This window comes from Camelus ferus, chromosome 6 (assembly GCF_009834535.1).
Source record: "Camelus ferus isolate YT-003-E chromosome 6, BCGSAC_Cfer_1.0, whole genome shotgun sequence".
Taxonomy (NCBI): Eukaryota; Metazoa; Chordata; class Mammalia; order Artiodactyla; family Camelidae; genus Camelus; species Camelus ferus.
In genome coordinates, this window is record NC_045701.1 from 62,173,480 (window position 1) to 62,189,176 (window position 15,697).

Consider the following 15,697-nt stretch of genomic DNA (forward strand, 5'->3'; position numbering starts at 1 on the left):
TCTTTGAATAAGTAATGTAGTCACATGGTTCACAATTCAGAAGGTGCAAAAGGTACCCATGAAACTTTTTCTCCTATCAGTTTCTCTCCAGAGAGACAATCAGTGTTACCAATGTGTTGTGTATTCTTCCAAAGATATTCTGTGCATATTACAGGTCAGTATTCACATACATGCACATTCATTTTTTGGCCCTCTTTTTACCCAAATGGTAGAGTAGAGAAATGGGACTTGACAATCCCAACAGTAATTGAGTCCACAGGCAAAAGCTTAAAGGCAGTTGTGCTGTATTAGAGTCTGTTCAAGGCCTGTGCAGTGCACCACTTGATGTAGTTGAACAACTCTTAAGTTTTACATCATGTGTTATAGGGACAACTGGAATTTTATAGGTACTTTTGCAATATAGAAAATTTTCCTAGTTAAATTAAGAAGGGAAAACATCTGACTGACGTTCTCTTTTGCAATTAATTTGGTAGCAGACCTGAACTATTTTGACTTAAAAACAGAAGCATGATTTTTGTTTGTTTGTTTGTTTTTAAAGTTTATTTAGTTATTTATTTATTTATTGGTTGGAGGAGGTAATTAGGTTTACTTAGTATTTAGTCTTAGAGGAGGTACTGGCGATTGAACCCAGGACCTCATGCATGCCAAGCATGTGCTCTGTCACTTGAGCTATACCCTCCCCCCCACAGAAGCATGATTTTTGAAATGTTTATACAAATAAGTGAGCATCAGCCTTAATAAACTTCCACAGTAGCCCTCACTCTAGGTATTGTTTGATTCCTTGCTTTTTTCCTTAATATTTATGAACATTTTAAAGCTTTTGAGATACACTGCCAGATTCTTTCCTTTCAATCATCCGTGTTGGTATCTGAGGACTTACTGTACACCAGGCCTCTGGATAGATGCCGGGTGGGCAACACATTGGTAAGCAATGTTGTCATGGCCCCAGCCAGTGTGGAACTGACAGTCTAGACTATTGAAGAGACACATGTTAACCAGAGTCCCACTAAGTACATACATATGTGTGTGAATAACTGTAAGCATGGTGAGTGGTAGAGGGAAAAGGGACCAGGGGGCTGTGAGAGCATGAAACGGGGGTCCCAGCCTCATCTAATGACTCAGAGAAGGCTCCTCTGGGGAATTACCTGTGTCTAAGATCTGAAAGTGTCCTTAGGAATTAAATATATCTGCGGGAAGCATCAGGGAGAAGGAGTGGGTAGCATTTCAGTCTAGTAATCAAAGAAATACAAATCTAAACAGTAACTAGGGATCATTACACATATTGAACTTGTCCCCAGAATACATAAAACTCAATACTAAACAGTGTGTGGAGAAAGATAGTCCTTCCTTTGAGGATACAGCCTGGCAGTATCTATTAAGAATCATAATACATCCAAATTCAAAAGCTCTACACCTGTTAATTATCCTTTTAATTGTAGGAAGAATCCAAGTATCCAAACCAACTTGATTTAAACCTGGCAGTGGATACCTTAAACAAGCCTCCCTTCTGGGCAGGCACCTGCGGCCCGCACCTCTGAGCGGGAAGCACTGCTTGAAGTTCAGTCTTTTGATCTCTAGTTTTGAGTTAGTGAGTGGCAAACGTCCACTTGTGACTTTCCCTCCTTATGTTATGGAGCTGGTAAAAGTGTTCCACTGCAGAATCTGCTCTCATCCATGCTACTTGACTTGTGAAGCTAAAACTAGGAAACAAAAATTTGGAGTGATGATTTCTCTTCTGATAAAGATGGTATTTCTTAAACTCCATGCAACCTTTAAAAAGACTTCTCTGAACCATCTTATTAAATGTGAATCTTTGATGGCAAGTTATGAAATCATGCCAGTGTAGCTTTTAGAACTCTGAAAATCAATCAGAGTTAGCACATTTTTATTGTTGCCACCCCTCAGACTTATTTCTGATATAAAGGAAATAGTCTCTTCTTTCGGATTTCAGTGGACAGGTATGAATAGAGACCCTTAAAATGTGCTAACATACAAAGAATTGGAAGCACAGTAAGAATCTTGAGTGTTTGGGCTGTTTGATTTTACCTTCTCTGTCGTGAAAGTAATTATCTCAATTAAGTCCTAGAATTCAAAACACTTATTTGACAAATACTTCATTAAAAAAAGAAAAAGTATTTCCAGGGTCAGAGGAAATGTTCTGCTAACCCATCTCTGGCAATCATTTGGAAAGAATTTATTTTTTTCTTTGATTATATTCATTCTTTTTGAAAGTTAACTGAAACAGTTTCCTTTGAACAGAAGCTGTTGTTATATGATTACCACCCAGCAACAATGCATTTCTTAGGTATTTTTAAACATGGCAAATCACATTTTACACTACATTTTCGTAACACAGTTTCAGGATTAAAAATATGCCTGTGTGTGTGAGAGATTATTACTAGGTTCCAAAAATACTTTCCTCTAAATAAAGACCTATTTGACTTTAAAACAGAATGAATTCTATAAAAGCCTGAAACACCTGAGAAAGTGAAAATAAAGGTAGAAAAGAGTTTTCCTTTGAGAGGAGGTGGCCAACCACAGCTGCAGACGCCGGCCCTAGGCTGTTTCTCATTGCGAAGGTCCCGCCCCCTTTCCTGGCCTCCCCTCCCCCAGAGTCCAATCAAAGGATTTGCCTACAGGTTTGGAAACAACAGCAGCCTGAGTTGAAGGGTTTCTTTTTTTTCTTTCCTCCCCCCTTCCTTCTTGTGTGTAAATGCAGGAACTAGAGAAGTCTTTGGCTCACTGGACTCAGAACTTGAAAGAACTTCACACTATGAAGACCGACCTCACCCGGCACATTCTTGTGGAAGACGTGATGGTTTTGAAGGAGCAAATAGAGCATTTGCACAGACAATGGGAGGACCTCTGCTTAAGAGTAAGTCAGTTCACTGCAGGGCACGGCTGTTCTGGTGTTTATTGAAATGTCTCCGAAGGCCAGACAAAGTAGAAAGGAGCTTAATTTCATTGAACCAGAGGCCCTTTTCAGTTGGAGCCCTGGCCGGCCACTGTTCCTTTAGAAGGCAGCAACACTGTTTAACAGATTTGACCCTTTGTTACTCCAGTGCTCAGTGCTGGAACTTTGCACACTTTTAATGAGCTTTTTAAAAAATCACCTTAAGTTGGGGGGAGGGGAGGTTTGCAGTTTTGAGCAGCTGTGTGCACTCTGCTCTCGTCTGGTACAGATGACACGTACCAGTCCCTGTCTTAGAATCAGGACTTCAGCAAAGAGGTCTCGTCTGGCCTTGGAGCAGTATCTGTTCTGGGCCCAACGAACAGTGGGAGTCGTACTTGGTGCCAGACTTGGGGGCATTTTATCCGAGAACTTTGCATTCACATGCGGTCCAGTGTTTATTTCAAGTAGCTGGTTTTTAAAACTCTAAAAGAAATGATTAGCTGCTCTACTTAGTATCTCAGTGGATCACTTCTGCTTACTAAGAATTAGATTGTGGTTAGGGTATGTTTGTGACAGGATCAGGATGGAATTAAAAGGTTCTAACAGAGCCTTGTTTTAAAAACATTTAATTCTAAGGAAAATAAATTCGTTAATTTCATTTTTGTGAATTAAGAAGAGATGTATTAAAAGTTGAAACTCAGAAACTTTTGAATGCATTTTAGTAAAATAAAAATGTTTTCCCTTCTTTATCTTAGTATTTAATGTTCACAATATACCCTTAATTTTAAAAGTCCTTTTAGAATTTTTACTCAAATTTTGTATGAAGGGAAATACTTAGAATATGTGGAAAGTATCCTGAAAAGCAGACTGGAGCCCAGGTGTTCCTAATCGTTACCATTTTGAAACCAGTCAGAATGACGCCGTGGAAAGTGCCAGGATTTTTAAAAGCTAAGTAGGTGCTCTGAGGAATAGGAAAACACTTTTTTTTAGGGATAGTTTTTTGAGCCTTCTTATTTGGTTGGGTGGATGTACAAACATTAAGATATTTTTGCCTCACTATGGAAAGAGCAGAGGGGTTTTTTGTACATAGCAGAGAAATCTCTGGGAATTCAGCCTTGGTTTCCCCATTTGCAAAGTGGGATGTTCAAACTTGACGGAAAGAACTCTTAGCTACTCCTATCTCTAAGATTCTAAGGATTTCTGAGACCTGGGAATACTTTTGTACATTTAGAAAGGGTGATTTGCATTCTTTAAATTTCTATTTATTTAAGTTATAAATTGAACCCTGTAAGGAGGAAGACCCTTTGATGATGTCAGCTTAGGGGTTGCTAATGCATAAAGGAGCACTTGAGTATTTTGGAATCAGCCTGCTCACTACAGGCCAGTGTTTGGTTCCATTTCCATGGTTCCCATGCAAAGCCATTGTGCACATTGGAAAGGTGGATTAAATGAGTGATGTGTATTGTGTTTTATTTTATTTTGCTTTGTTTTTAAAATATACCACTAAAACATTTAAATGACTTTAATTTTCATGGTCTATATGAATTACAGATGGTAGATTTATATTGTGATCCAGGTGATAGTTTTTAAATTAAATGTGCAAAACATTGGCTTTAAGTAAGAATAAGGACTTGATCATTTTTAAGAAAGGTAATAAATTAGCATGTAGCAAGCAGTAAATAAACATGTTGAAAGAATAAGGAACAGAAGAAATTTGTATGCTGTGTAATATATTCTTTCCTGTTTCTAGTTTTTAATATAACTCAATAATAATAGATATATATTGGATAAAACCGAATCCTTTTGTCAGTTATACTTCAGGTACAATTTTGCTGTTGTTGCTTTTTATGCCATTCATCAAGGTGTAAGACACTTCTGCTGAAGTTGAACCCTAGGGATTTAAAAGGCAGAAACATCACAATGTTTACAGGACCACTGATTAAAATGAATGACTTCTTAGTCCTTTTGATGGGGGTAAAGGGAAGAGAAAAACTTTCCTTCCTGCATGTACTCAGCTGCCAAATGTATTTTCATTTCCAGGTGGCTCTACGCAAACAGGAGATAGAAGACAGACTCAATTCATGGATTGTGTTTAATGAAAAAAATAAAGAGTTGTGTGCGTGGCTGGTGCAGATGGAAAACAAAGTTCTGCAGACAGCAGACATTAGCATTGAAGAAATGATTGAAAAGCTACAGAAGGTAAGCTGGGGTCCCCAGATGAGTGCAGTTACGACTACCATGGTATTTTCTGCCCTCCTCACTCCCAGGCTCAGAACTGTACAATGTTGTAGGTACATTTCCAATGAGACAGGAAATGTGGGTCATTCTAAGTGGGCATCCCACAGGGAAAGGAAGAAAGAACATTCTTCCCACAGTCCCCCAAAATGTCACCCAGTTAAAACTCAGGAAAATTCTTGCTGATCTATTCGGTTCAATTAGTTATACTCACTAGTCCTTGGCTCCCAAGTAGGTTAGATCAGAGGAAACCTGTGAGGGAAACCAGGGCTTTTGAATTAAGAAAGTAACTACTGCCTGCTATATTGCACGTGCACTCAGTGAGCATCATTTGAGTCTTTAGCTGCTCACTGGGGAGCTGCACTAATGGGTGTGAGAAGTGTTTTTATTTTTTGAAAAATTTCAGGAGGCACAACTGTGTGTATATAGCTGGCAAAGAGACGAATTTTGGGTGGTGATTCCATCTTTGTGTTTTGGTGCCTCTGCCAGGACTGCATGGAGGAAATAAATTTGTTCACTGAAAACAAGCTACAGTTAAAGCAAATGGGTGACCGTCTCATCAAGGCCAGCAACAAGACAAGAGCAGCTGAGATTGATGACAAGCTGCACAAAATCAATGACCGTTGGCAGCACCTTTTTGACGTCATTGGATCCAGGTAAGAAATGGCCTAACCATCGATTCCTGCTCCCTGGATACAGATCTCAAAACAGCCCAGTCTTCCTAGGGGGTAATCCGGCGCTTTTACAAACGTACAGGTAGAGAGAGGCAAGGTTTGGTACAAAAGAGTGGAAATTCTTATTTCAACACAATAGGAAGATTATATTTTAATACGTTTCACTTTAATATTTTTTTCTTTAAACTGAAGATTTCACATGAGTTAGACTAGGTTTAATGAGAGTTGGTCCTTGAAGAGGTATTATTTATTATTTTGGGGTTTTTTTTTGTGTGGGGGGGGTAATTAGGTTTGTTTATTAATTTATTTTAACAGAGGTGCTGGGGCTTGAACCCAGGACCTCATGCATGCTAAGCACGCAGTCTACCACTGAGCTATAGCCTCCCCCCTGAAGGGGTATTATTTAGAAATTCTAATACTGCCTTAGATTCCCGTGTCCCCCAGATGAAACCAGGCCTGTCTGTTTCTGCTTGTGTGTGGCAAGTGCAAGCAGGTCAAGGGCACAGGCCTGATTTCCAGATGCTGCTTCTGGAGGTCCCTGACCGCCCCCTGCCCCCACCCACAGGGGCTTGGCACACCCAAGTCCCAGCTTCTCTGGAGGTGTGTGCTAGGTGTGCCCGGTCCCCAGTGGGCATCTGGTCCTCAGGTGTGGACCAGGGAGGCAGGGCTGTGACTATAAATCAAAGCTCTCTAGTGCATATCAGGAACAAGACTGATCATTTTATCTCTCTTCATGAAATGATGACAAAGCTACTCAAAGCTTTGAAATGTCCTGTGTTCAAATCCTCTGTCCAAAGACAGACCCCGACCAAAGTATTTGTCAGTTGTAACCTGGTACACAAAGAGCAGTCACTTGGCTTTCGGGCCATTCATGCGGCTTTGTTTCCACTGGCCGAGTGAGTCTTTTACATAATAATGCTCAGCTGTTTTGAACACTTATGATATGTGGACTGCACAGGAGAAACCTGTAAGGTAAATGAACTGGGGAATACTGAAAATAAAATACTCTCAATAATTTGGTGTCTCTTTTACCTCGCTGTTGACTGTAAGCATTAAGCGAACCTGATTCAGTCAGCAGAGGCACCAGGATAAGTGCTATGAGAATTACAGACAGGAAGTAAGATGAGTCAGTTTTATTAATGGGAGCAGGCATCTGAGCAGCTGTAAAGCCAAATGGCTTCAGAGCTCATCTTCCTGCAGTGGGGGTGGGGATTGGGAAGAGCCTCATAGAAGAGAGGTGTTCCCAGATGGTCCTAAATTAGGGGTTAGGACTCGAGTGCAACGGGTGGCCGAGAAGGAGAAATGTACGTTGTAAGCAAAAAGGTACAGGGTAGAGCAGTATAGAAAACTTGTTACAAGAAGCTTCATTGGCTCAAGTGCAGGAGATGAAGCTTTTAGAAAGGTAGGTTGGGGCTGAGTCTTAGAAGAGCTTAAATCTCAACTCAAGACATGGCCTCCTAAACAAAGTCTAAGTCGTTCATGGTTCTTCAGCTGTGAAGGGTCTGTTGAAGACTAATATTAGGGTGACTTTGCTGGCAGCCTCAGCTGGGCTGAATTCAAAATCTCTTTACTGCCAGTTGAAAAAAAGAGTCTATGGAAATCCATGGTGGTGACCCAAGTAAGGATTAAGAGCACAGATTTTGAGCCAGTCCTGACTTTACCACTTACCGTGGAAACTTAAGGAGTGATTTATCCTTTCTAAGCCTCAGTTTCAAAATTTGCAAACTGTGTCTAACAGCACCACTTATGTCTGAGGATGTGTAACACATGTCTTGCGTTTGGCCCACGACCAGCATATGGGAGCCAGCATTTATCCAGTGGTTATTATCATTGTCTTTCCCTAAGACCCTAAGTAGCACACTGGTTGAGTGAAAGAGGATTCCCTCGGTTATGTCTAATAGTGAGAGGTCTTTCCTCTGTGAGACCAGAGTCTATCTTATTTCTAGCACTTAGAACAGTGCTTCAGGTATCTGTTGAAATGAACGAATGTTCCAGTATGTATGAATGTGATCATTTCTGTTGGGTAAATTGTGTCTGATGTGTCTTTGTCATCACTGTCTTTGTCTTCTAAGTCTTCTTGGGCACCGGGCACTGGCCAAGGGGATAAGGACATCATGCCTGTTCTTAGGTCATTTGGGAGCAGGATGTACATGATGCTTCCTGAAGACCTGAGTGCTGATTCATTCTTAATCATTTGTGCTTTGGTGATGTCACTTCAGTTTAACAGGCTATTTGCTTTCCTCCCTCCTCTCTGGCTACCTGTCTTTAGCCAATTCCTTGGTGGGAAAGAGGGGAAAAAAAAAAAGCAGGTGAAATTTCAGCGGTCTTTTTGGAAGGAGTAGCTGGCAAAATAAGGAGTTGAAATAATAGCAAATATATTGGCCACTGGCTATGTTCTTAACAATGTGCTTTTTATGTATGATTTCACTTAATCATTGTAATTCGGAAAGGTAGGTAGCATTATCCCATTTTTACAGATGAGGAAACCGAGGCACTGAAGTTAAGTAACTTGCCCACAGTTGCATTACCAGCACATGAGGCAACCAGGACTTGAACTCAGACAGTTGTATTGCCTCCCTGCTACCCCAGATCCGTCTAGTTTGTTACCTTGAAATGAGTAGATCATATTGAGACCCTAATCCCTTCAAAGCTGAGGGAATAGTGAGGGAATAATTTATTTTACCTTAAAGCAAAGGCCAGGCTGAGACAGATGGCAGACAGTCAAGGAAAATCCCAGTTGAGTTTATACTTCCGGTGAATCTGTGGTTTGAGGCAGCAAACTTGGACCTACCATAAATTGGCCTCCTGTAGAATCAGTTCCTCGTCTAATCTCTGACGCTGATCACATCACCATCGGGAAAGCAGGGGGGCACAGTCTGCAGAATTTGAACCACACCGACCAGAACCTGCAGCCCTGCAGGATACACTAATGGCCTCATTTGGCCAAAGAATTCTAGACACCATTTAACCACTCTGTCCTGCTCACAGTATTGTGCTGCTTCACTCCTGTGGCAGGGACAGCATCTCTCTTTAAAAATGGTAAGATTTGGAGGAATACCCTGTACAGGTACTGAGCTTCATGACTTCAAGATTTTAACTACAAGCCTTTAACTTCAAGGCTGGGAATGGTGTTCAGAAGTCCAAGATCTCAGTAAATCAGGTTTAATTCACTGGAAGGGAAAAAAAAATGGAAAAAGGCCTATTGTTTTGGGTTCATTGTCAGCAATATAGAGGTAAATTTTAAAGAATTGTTAAAACATGGAGGACAGGGTTACTTAAATGCACATTAAGTTTACTGATCATTTCAGGCAGTAGGCTCCATTATGAGGTAGATAGGGGAAGAAACCAGTGTTGTTTATTTTTCTGTATTATTTCATCTCATTCTTGCAACAACCCTACAAGATCAGTATTCTCCATTTCACAGAGAAGGATGTGGCAGTTCAGAGAGGGTAAATAACTGAGCCAGGGGCAGAAGAAGCTCTGCACAGGCTGGGCCGGAGCCAGGGTCTTTCTGTCCCCCTGTACCATGCATCAGAAGAGCACTTGGCAGCTTTGAGACTTTTTCAAAGTGGTTATTAGAATTTTCTAAAACCTAGAACTCAATATAGTCTTTACTGTCTACTCTAGAGCAGTGGTTCTCAAACATGCATCGGACTCCCTGGAAAGCTCATGAGAACATGAATGGCTGGACCCGACCCCCCCCCCCCCCCCGCCGAGCTGCTGATTCCGTGGGTCTGGGTGGGGCCAAGAATGTGCATTTCTAACATTAGAGTGCCAGGTGTTGCCAATGGTGCTGGCCCAGGGGACACAGCTAGAGCCAGCAGCAGGGTGAGGTGACATGGTGGATTTGCCACTTACCATGACCAAGTCTTGTGGCCTCTGCGAGCCTGTTTGCTTGTTAAACTGTACAAGGTCCTGGATGAAAGAGCACCGGGATAGCTATGGCTGTGTCCCTGCACATGCGCTGTTGGCCTCCAGTGCGGTGTGGCTGTGTGATGGGTGGCGGTGGTGCTAGGACCCAAAGCACTGCTTTCCCTCTGCTTGTAAAATGTTTTCCAGCTTCTCTAAAAGCCTTAAAGCAAAGAATCTAAAGGACACATCTCCTAAAATAACCAAATAATCGAGGGGGTTGGGGTGCCTATGTCAGTCTTAATGCTGACTTCCTCGCATAAGGTCACACAGTCCCTCATGTTGGCATTAAAATTCACAGAACTTGCTCTCCATTGAATTGCCACAGGAGCTTTTAGCATTTCTCGTGGGCCCTTGGGCAGCTTCTTAGATTTATGTCATCTGAACTCTTATAAAACACGCTATTAATTTCTTCAACAGAAAGCCCATTTGGAGCGCTGTATGTTTTTTGGGAATGGTGTGATTATTCTGGAACCCAGTCTGATTTGATGACAAATATTAAGTGTATCCTACTATGCTTATGGACAGATTAAATGAAAAGTTAATTTTTTTCATTGTAGCTGTTGGCTCTTTCTCTTCCCCATATTTTCTTAGATAGTATCTTTGAAAAGTGACCCAGAGAAACCTGAACGCAGGAGAGATGGCTAAGTCACAGAAGTCGTTTTGCAGAACTACCGATATGTGTGAGTCTGGGTTTTAGAGAAAGCTAAGTTATCTATTAAGAAGAATAGTTTAGACCCAGGGTGATGGGTGATGGGCCAAAGGATGCGAAGTTGACTTGTTTCAGCACAGACCACAGCTCTGCAAAGAGGTTCCCTGGTCATCGTCCCTTCAATGGGACTGATGCCAAAGAAAGCCTCAGCTCAACACATAATCTCACCTACTTTTGATTTCAAAATCACAATAGTTGAACTCCTTAAAAATCCATATCCTTTTGTTTCCCCAAATCCCCTCCCCATTTCATTCATCACAGCCTCTGCTGTGCCCCATGACACAGGGGCCCTGTGTCCTCAGTGAGTGACTCTGTCTGGTTGTTTGTCTTGGCAGAGCCTCTTCAGGGACATGGGGTTGGGGGGCCCTTTTTTAAAGACTCTTTGTAGCAGCCTGTGAGAATGATCTAGTCACAGCTTTCAGTGCCTGAAACACAAGACAGCTCAGTGGAAAGACATACCTCAGAGCATTTACACTGGCATCTGTTGGGGTTGGCATCATCAGTGATTTATTTTTTTTTAATGTGTATTTTCTAAATGTTAATTGTGGAAAAAGGAATATGGGAGCTTTTTTTCCTTAAAAAAAAAAAAAAGTCATGATTGTTACTACCTTTCTACTAATTTCTTTTTGAGGGTAGCATCATTGATGGACTTGGCATCCTTAAGCTGACGTTATGAAGGAAGGATGTACTCGGACATACTACCATATGGTCCCTTCCTCTTTAGACTAGATAGCTCTCTCGCTATCAGAAGGATCAAGTCTATGAAAAAACTTTTTAACCAAGTGTAATTTTCACATTTTACCTACCAATATGAAAAGCCCACCTGCTTTACAAGAGTAGCAATTAAAATGTTGTCATTTACACTCAGCAGTTATTACCATGGCAACCATGTGTTAAGATTGTTTTTCCATCCCTTGAAGAATGAGCAGGGAGATATGTGCCTTTTTAAACTGATACGTTTTTCATTGCTCTTCCTTTATCTGTATTTTCTCAAGGTTATTCTGGAAGACCAAACAATGCTGCTAGTCATAGAGTTGACTTGTTCTGGTCTTAGCAGCTTGCCTGATCCAGTAGGACTGGAAGGACTTACAGGTTTTTAGCATAGGGAGAGCTAAATGTGAGGTCGGCCTCCCTACTTTCCTTTTTCCTTCTCATTGGCCCCATCAGTCTACCTCTGGAGCAGATGACTGCTGTCCCCGAGCCCTGCAGAAGTGCCTTCCCAAGGGTCGAGGAGCTTCCCCAAAAAGACAGCAGCCATCACAGGGCAGTGAGCAGTCAATAGCCTGGTGTCCAGCATCAGGCAGGTCCCATGTACTGTGCCTTGGGGTCACCAGGGACAGCCAAGCATGTGGACCCAAGCTGGTCAGATGCTGCATTTGGGGAGAACTATTTCCAAATCTGTATTCCTAATTTCACTGGTCTAAAATGTGCTTGCTGTGTTTCAAGGTGGAGATGTAATAATGACTAAACATTGGGCTTTAAGGGCCCATGAGAAATGACCAGTATCATCAAGTCTTCAAATAAGGCTGAGACTGAGCCTAAAAGGGGCTTGGACACAAACCGAGGGTGCACTGCTAAGCAGAGCCACTCAGGATCACATAGAGAACAGTATTTAGGGATGTGGAGGAATATTCTTTTTTTTTTTCCTTTTTGGAGGAATTCTCAGATACATTATGGTAAACCCTAGGAGGAGCTAGCAAGGGAAACTGCAAAATTTCTTCCTCTACAAAGTCTTGAACTCCATTTGTACTACAAGATAGAATTTTTTCTGGAAAAAAAAAAAAAAGCTAAGGAATGGACCAAGTGAACTCTCTGCCCCTCCTAAGCCAGGATGCACAGGTCTAAAAAGGTGGGGCAGAAAACCTCCCGGGGAAATTTCTTCTTTGGGAGGAAAGGAGGAAGGCACTCCTGTTGGACTTAGGGACTTCAGATTTCACCATTGCTTTTAAACCTGAAACAGAGACATTTAATTTGACAAGAACAGAAATCTTCTTTTCCGTGCCCCAAATCTAAATGTTTCTTCCCTGGGTTTATAGCACTTCATAAATAACCCATAGCCAAGATAACACTGGGACTTTCTTTCTCCAGCATTGCAGTCCTGTAGCGTCAGAACAAAGACGTGTGTGTGTGTCGTGTCAGAGAGGCAAGAGCTAGAGATATTTGTTTATTGGAAGGGAGAAAACTGAGATTAAAAAATTGCAGTTAGCACAGAAGCAAGTCTCTTCCTTGCCCATGGGCACTGCTCTGCGGCGGCGGGCGAGCCGTGCCCACGGGAGCCGGCGGGAGGGCGGCCTGCGGAAGATGCTGAACCAGTGAATGGAGCGGCGCCGGGCGGGGGAGGGGCCGCCGCGTCCCCGGGAGGTGGAGGTGCAGCCGGGAACTTGGAGGTTTCGCCCAACCTAAGGAATGATTTTTTCTCATCAACAGTAAGTGCCATTTCAGCCATCAGCTCTGCATATGAGGGGCGGCTGGCTGCTGTCTCTGTGTCTCGCTGTCTCGCGCTCTCATGTTGGTTACAATAGAAATTACAGATGAGATGGTGGCTACGGAGTGCGTGCGCTCAGCCATCGGGGGATGGGTTCTTCCCCAGTGTCAGCATGCGTGTGGTGTCTGCAGCCAGTCTTTGACAAGCAGGGGAGAGAAGTGATTATGCTGTGCGGAAAATGGAAGTCCTCCGGCGACATAAATGCTTCAAAGAGGCGATTAGCTCAAATGTATTGTCATGTCGGTGCCCTCAAATCAGGGCTTCAAGATCTTGTAGTAACTGATTATCTTACTGTAAAGACGGTTAGTCATTTACAAAGATGCAATTGTGCGCAATTTGTACAGTGTTTTTAGCAACTGACAGCTGCCTACAGGTCTGAGTATCTGTTTGTTTCAATACAAATTCAGATGCTTCAACCATCTCAGTTTTCCTTCGTATTTTTTTAAGCTATGCTGTCCACATTAGCATAGGAATTTTTTAAACTTATGCTGGTCCAGGGCCTTTGTAATTCAACTGTTGACCCTTTAGTGAGTAGAGAATAGAACTGAAATGTAAACCATTCCATATACAGGAATTTATATTTAAAGCCTCCATCATACGTTGTAAGACTTAGGCCTGATACATGGAATGATACCAACCTGGCTTGATTTTTGTTTTGAAGGGAGAGCTTGGTTCGTAAGTATTAAATTACTGATCCATCGTTAGCTAAAGATAAAGGAAAAACTTTATTCACCTTGATTATTTTCTGCATTTCTACCCACAGTCCCCACAAAAGACTTTATAGTTCATAGCTCCTCTTTGGCAAAATTCTTATTTTGTTTGATTTCATAGAAAAATGTTTTGGTTTTATTCAGGCCTTCTAATAGTCCACACAAGTGAAAAACTTCCCCCGTTGCACCTAAATATTTTGTTTTTGCCATCCTCAGAACTAGCTCAGGGAATCATGCTGATTTTTTCTGGCAAAATAGGATTTGTTGAAATATATGTGTAATTAGTATTATTCTAGCACCCCTGGGGGAAGCATGGGCCAGTGCAGAGATAGTGAGCTACTTACACGGCCTTGGTGGTTGATGTCATGCAGAATTGTACTTGCTTCCCTGTGCCAACAGTCTGGTTTCTGAATAGGTTTCCTTGTTTCCCAATATTAACTTGAGATTTAAAATTTTCCAAGAGCAATATTAACAAGGCCTAATTCAAAGGTAGGTTGCCTGAGTTGGCAAATGATGTGTGCTCCTGACCTGGGAAATTAGATAATCAGATTAGTGTCTGTGCAGAATAGAACCTTACAGACTCAGCAGTGCATCTGACAGTTCTGAGTGAGTGGTAACGTGTGATTATCTGGTGCAATTTCTTTGTACCACTGGGCCTTTTGGGATGTGATGCTTTCAGTAAGAGGTTGGGATATAGAAGCAGGTTAAGTCCTGATTGGGTGAATGTTTTGTAGCTTCTTGGTGACCTTTTCTTTCCCACCTACCCTCTCTTCCTCTTTAATTAAGCCCTAGGTGTGCATGTGGTGTGTGTGCTTGTTTGTAAGTACTTCACTTGTCCAGTATGGAACAAAGGTGTAGGAGCATGCGTGGCTCATAGTGTGACACCAAATTGTTGGTGGCAAGATGGCTCAGAGGTGCTCTGATCTTTACCTCTTGCCTTTAAAATAAAGTATGACCACCTCTTTTATGAAAAAGACAGGTTCGAAGGTGTGAGTGAATGTCATGTACTCATTCAGAAGATATTTATCGAGCACCTCCTATATTGTATTATGATATCTAAATTAAGATCTAAATTATATAGTGAGCTCTTTGGGAATAAGTTATGTTTGAATCCTCAGGACCTGCACAGGACCCAGGACAAAGCCAGTGGTTATTGAAGGGAAATCATGGAGAGGCAAAGTGGGTACCCCAAATGCAGCACTTGGTGGATGGACTCCTACCCCCTGGTGTGTCCTGGAGCCGTTGGTCTAGACTCCTGATCATGTTCCCTGACAGCAGTGGAAACTATCAGGTCCCCTCAACATGCACACATTAGCATATGCAGGAGATGACATGAGAGAAGTGCTTAAGACAGCAGCTCCAGCCAGATTGCCCAGGTTGGAATCCTGCCTCTGCCATTTAATTAATGACCATGTGACTGTGGTAAACTATTTCATCTCATTGCCTCGGTGATTCCATCTGTCAAATGGAGATATCACTATTCTGATCTCACAGCACTGTTGTAAGGATTAAATGAGTTGCTAACAGAGATAAAACACAGCAAGCCTGGCACATAGAGATGTCAGCATGTTCCATGTATGTTCCATTTTAGTAATGAAGTCTGTGAATTATAAAGCATACCCAATGCAGAAATTTTAAAAGGATGGGCTAACCATAGAAAGTCTAATATTTTATTCCCACCCCATTGGTTTATCTTGAGGACCACATTTTGGACACCACTGGCCTGGAGTTCCATGGTCCTGGGGAAGCCAAGCAAATTATTCGTCCACCTTCTCTATACTTCCCCCTCTGCTTACTATGCACCTCACCCTTGGGATTAACAGGATTCAGGATCAGTGCATCTCAGTATTTCTGCACCCAGGTTATTTTATTACTTGTTAACTCCCTTCATGTAAAAAATTGTGTTCTAGCCCTCTTCTTTTTAAAATAAAGAGGTTGAGATCCGTATGCTGGAATAGGATCAGGTGCTGGATGAAGCAGTGAGGGCTGCCATTCTAGGAGGAGGTAGGGGGAGCAGGAAGCAGGAGAGCTGTGCAGAGGCTGCTGGCCTGAGCTCCTCTCCCCCCACCCCCAGGAAGC

At 42.1% G+C, this 15,697-nt stretch overlaps 1 protein-coding gene across 1 annotated transcript in view; it reads left to right on the forward strand.

Annotated features, from left to right (window-relative positions):
- SYNE2 (spectrin repeat containing nuclear envelope protein 2) overlaps positions 1–15,697 on the forward strand; it is a 289,020-nt gene that overhangs the window by 247,765 nt on the left and 25,558 nt on the right. Inside the window, 3 exon segments of the mRNA XM_032482160.1 lie at positions 2,720–2,875; positions 4,934–5,092; positions 5,618–5,784. Coding sequence (XP_032338051.1) covers positions 2,720–2,875; positions 4,934–5,092; positions 5,618–5,784 — 482 coding nt within the window.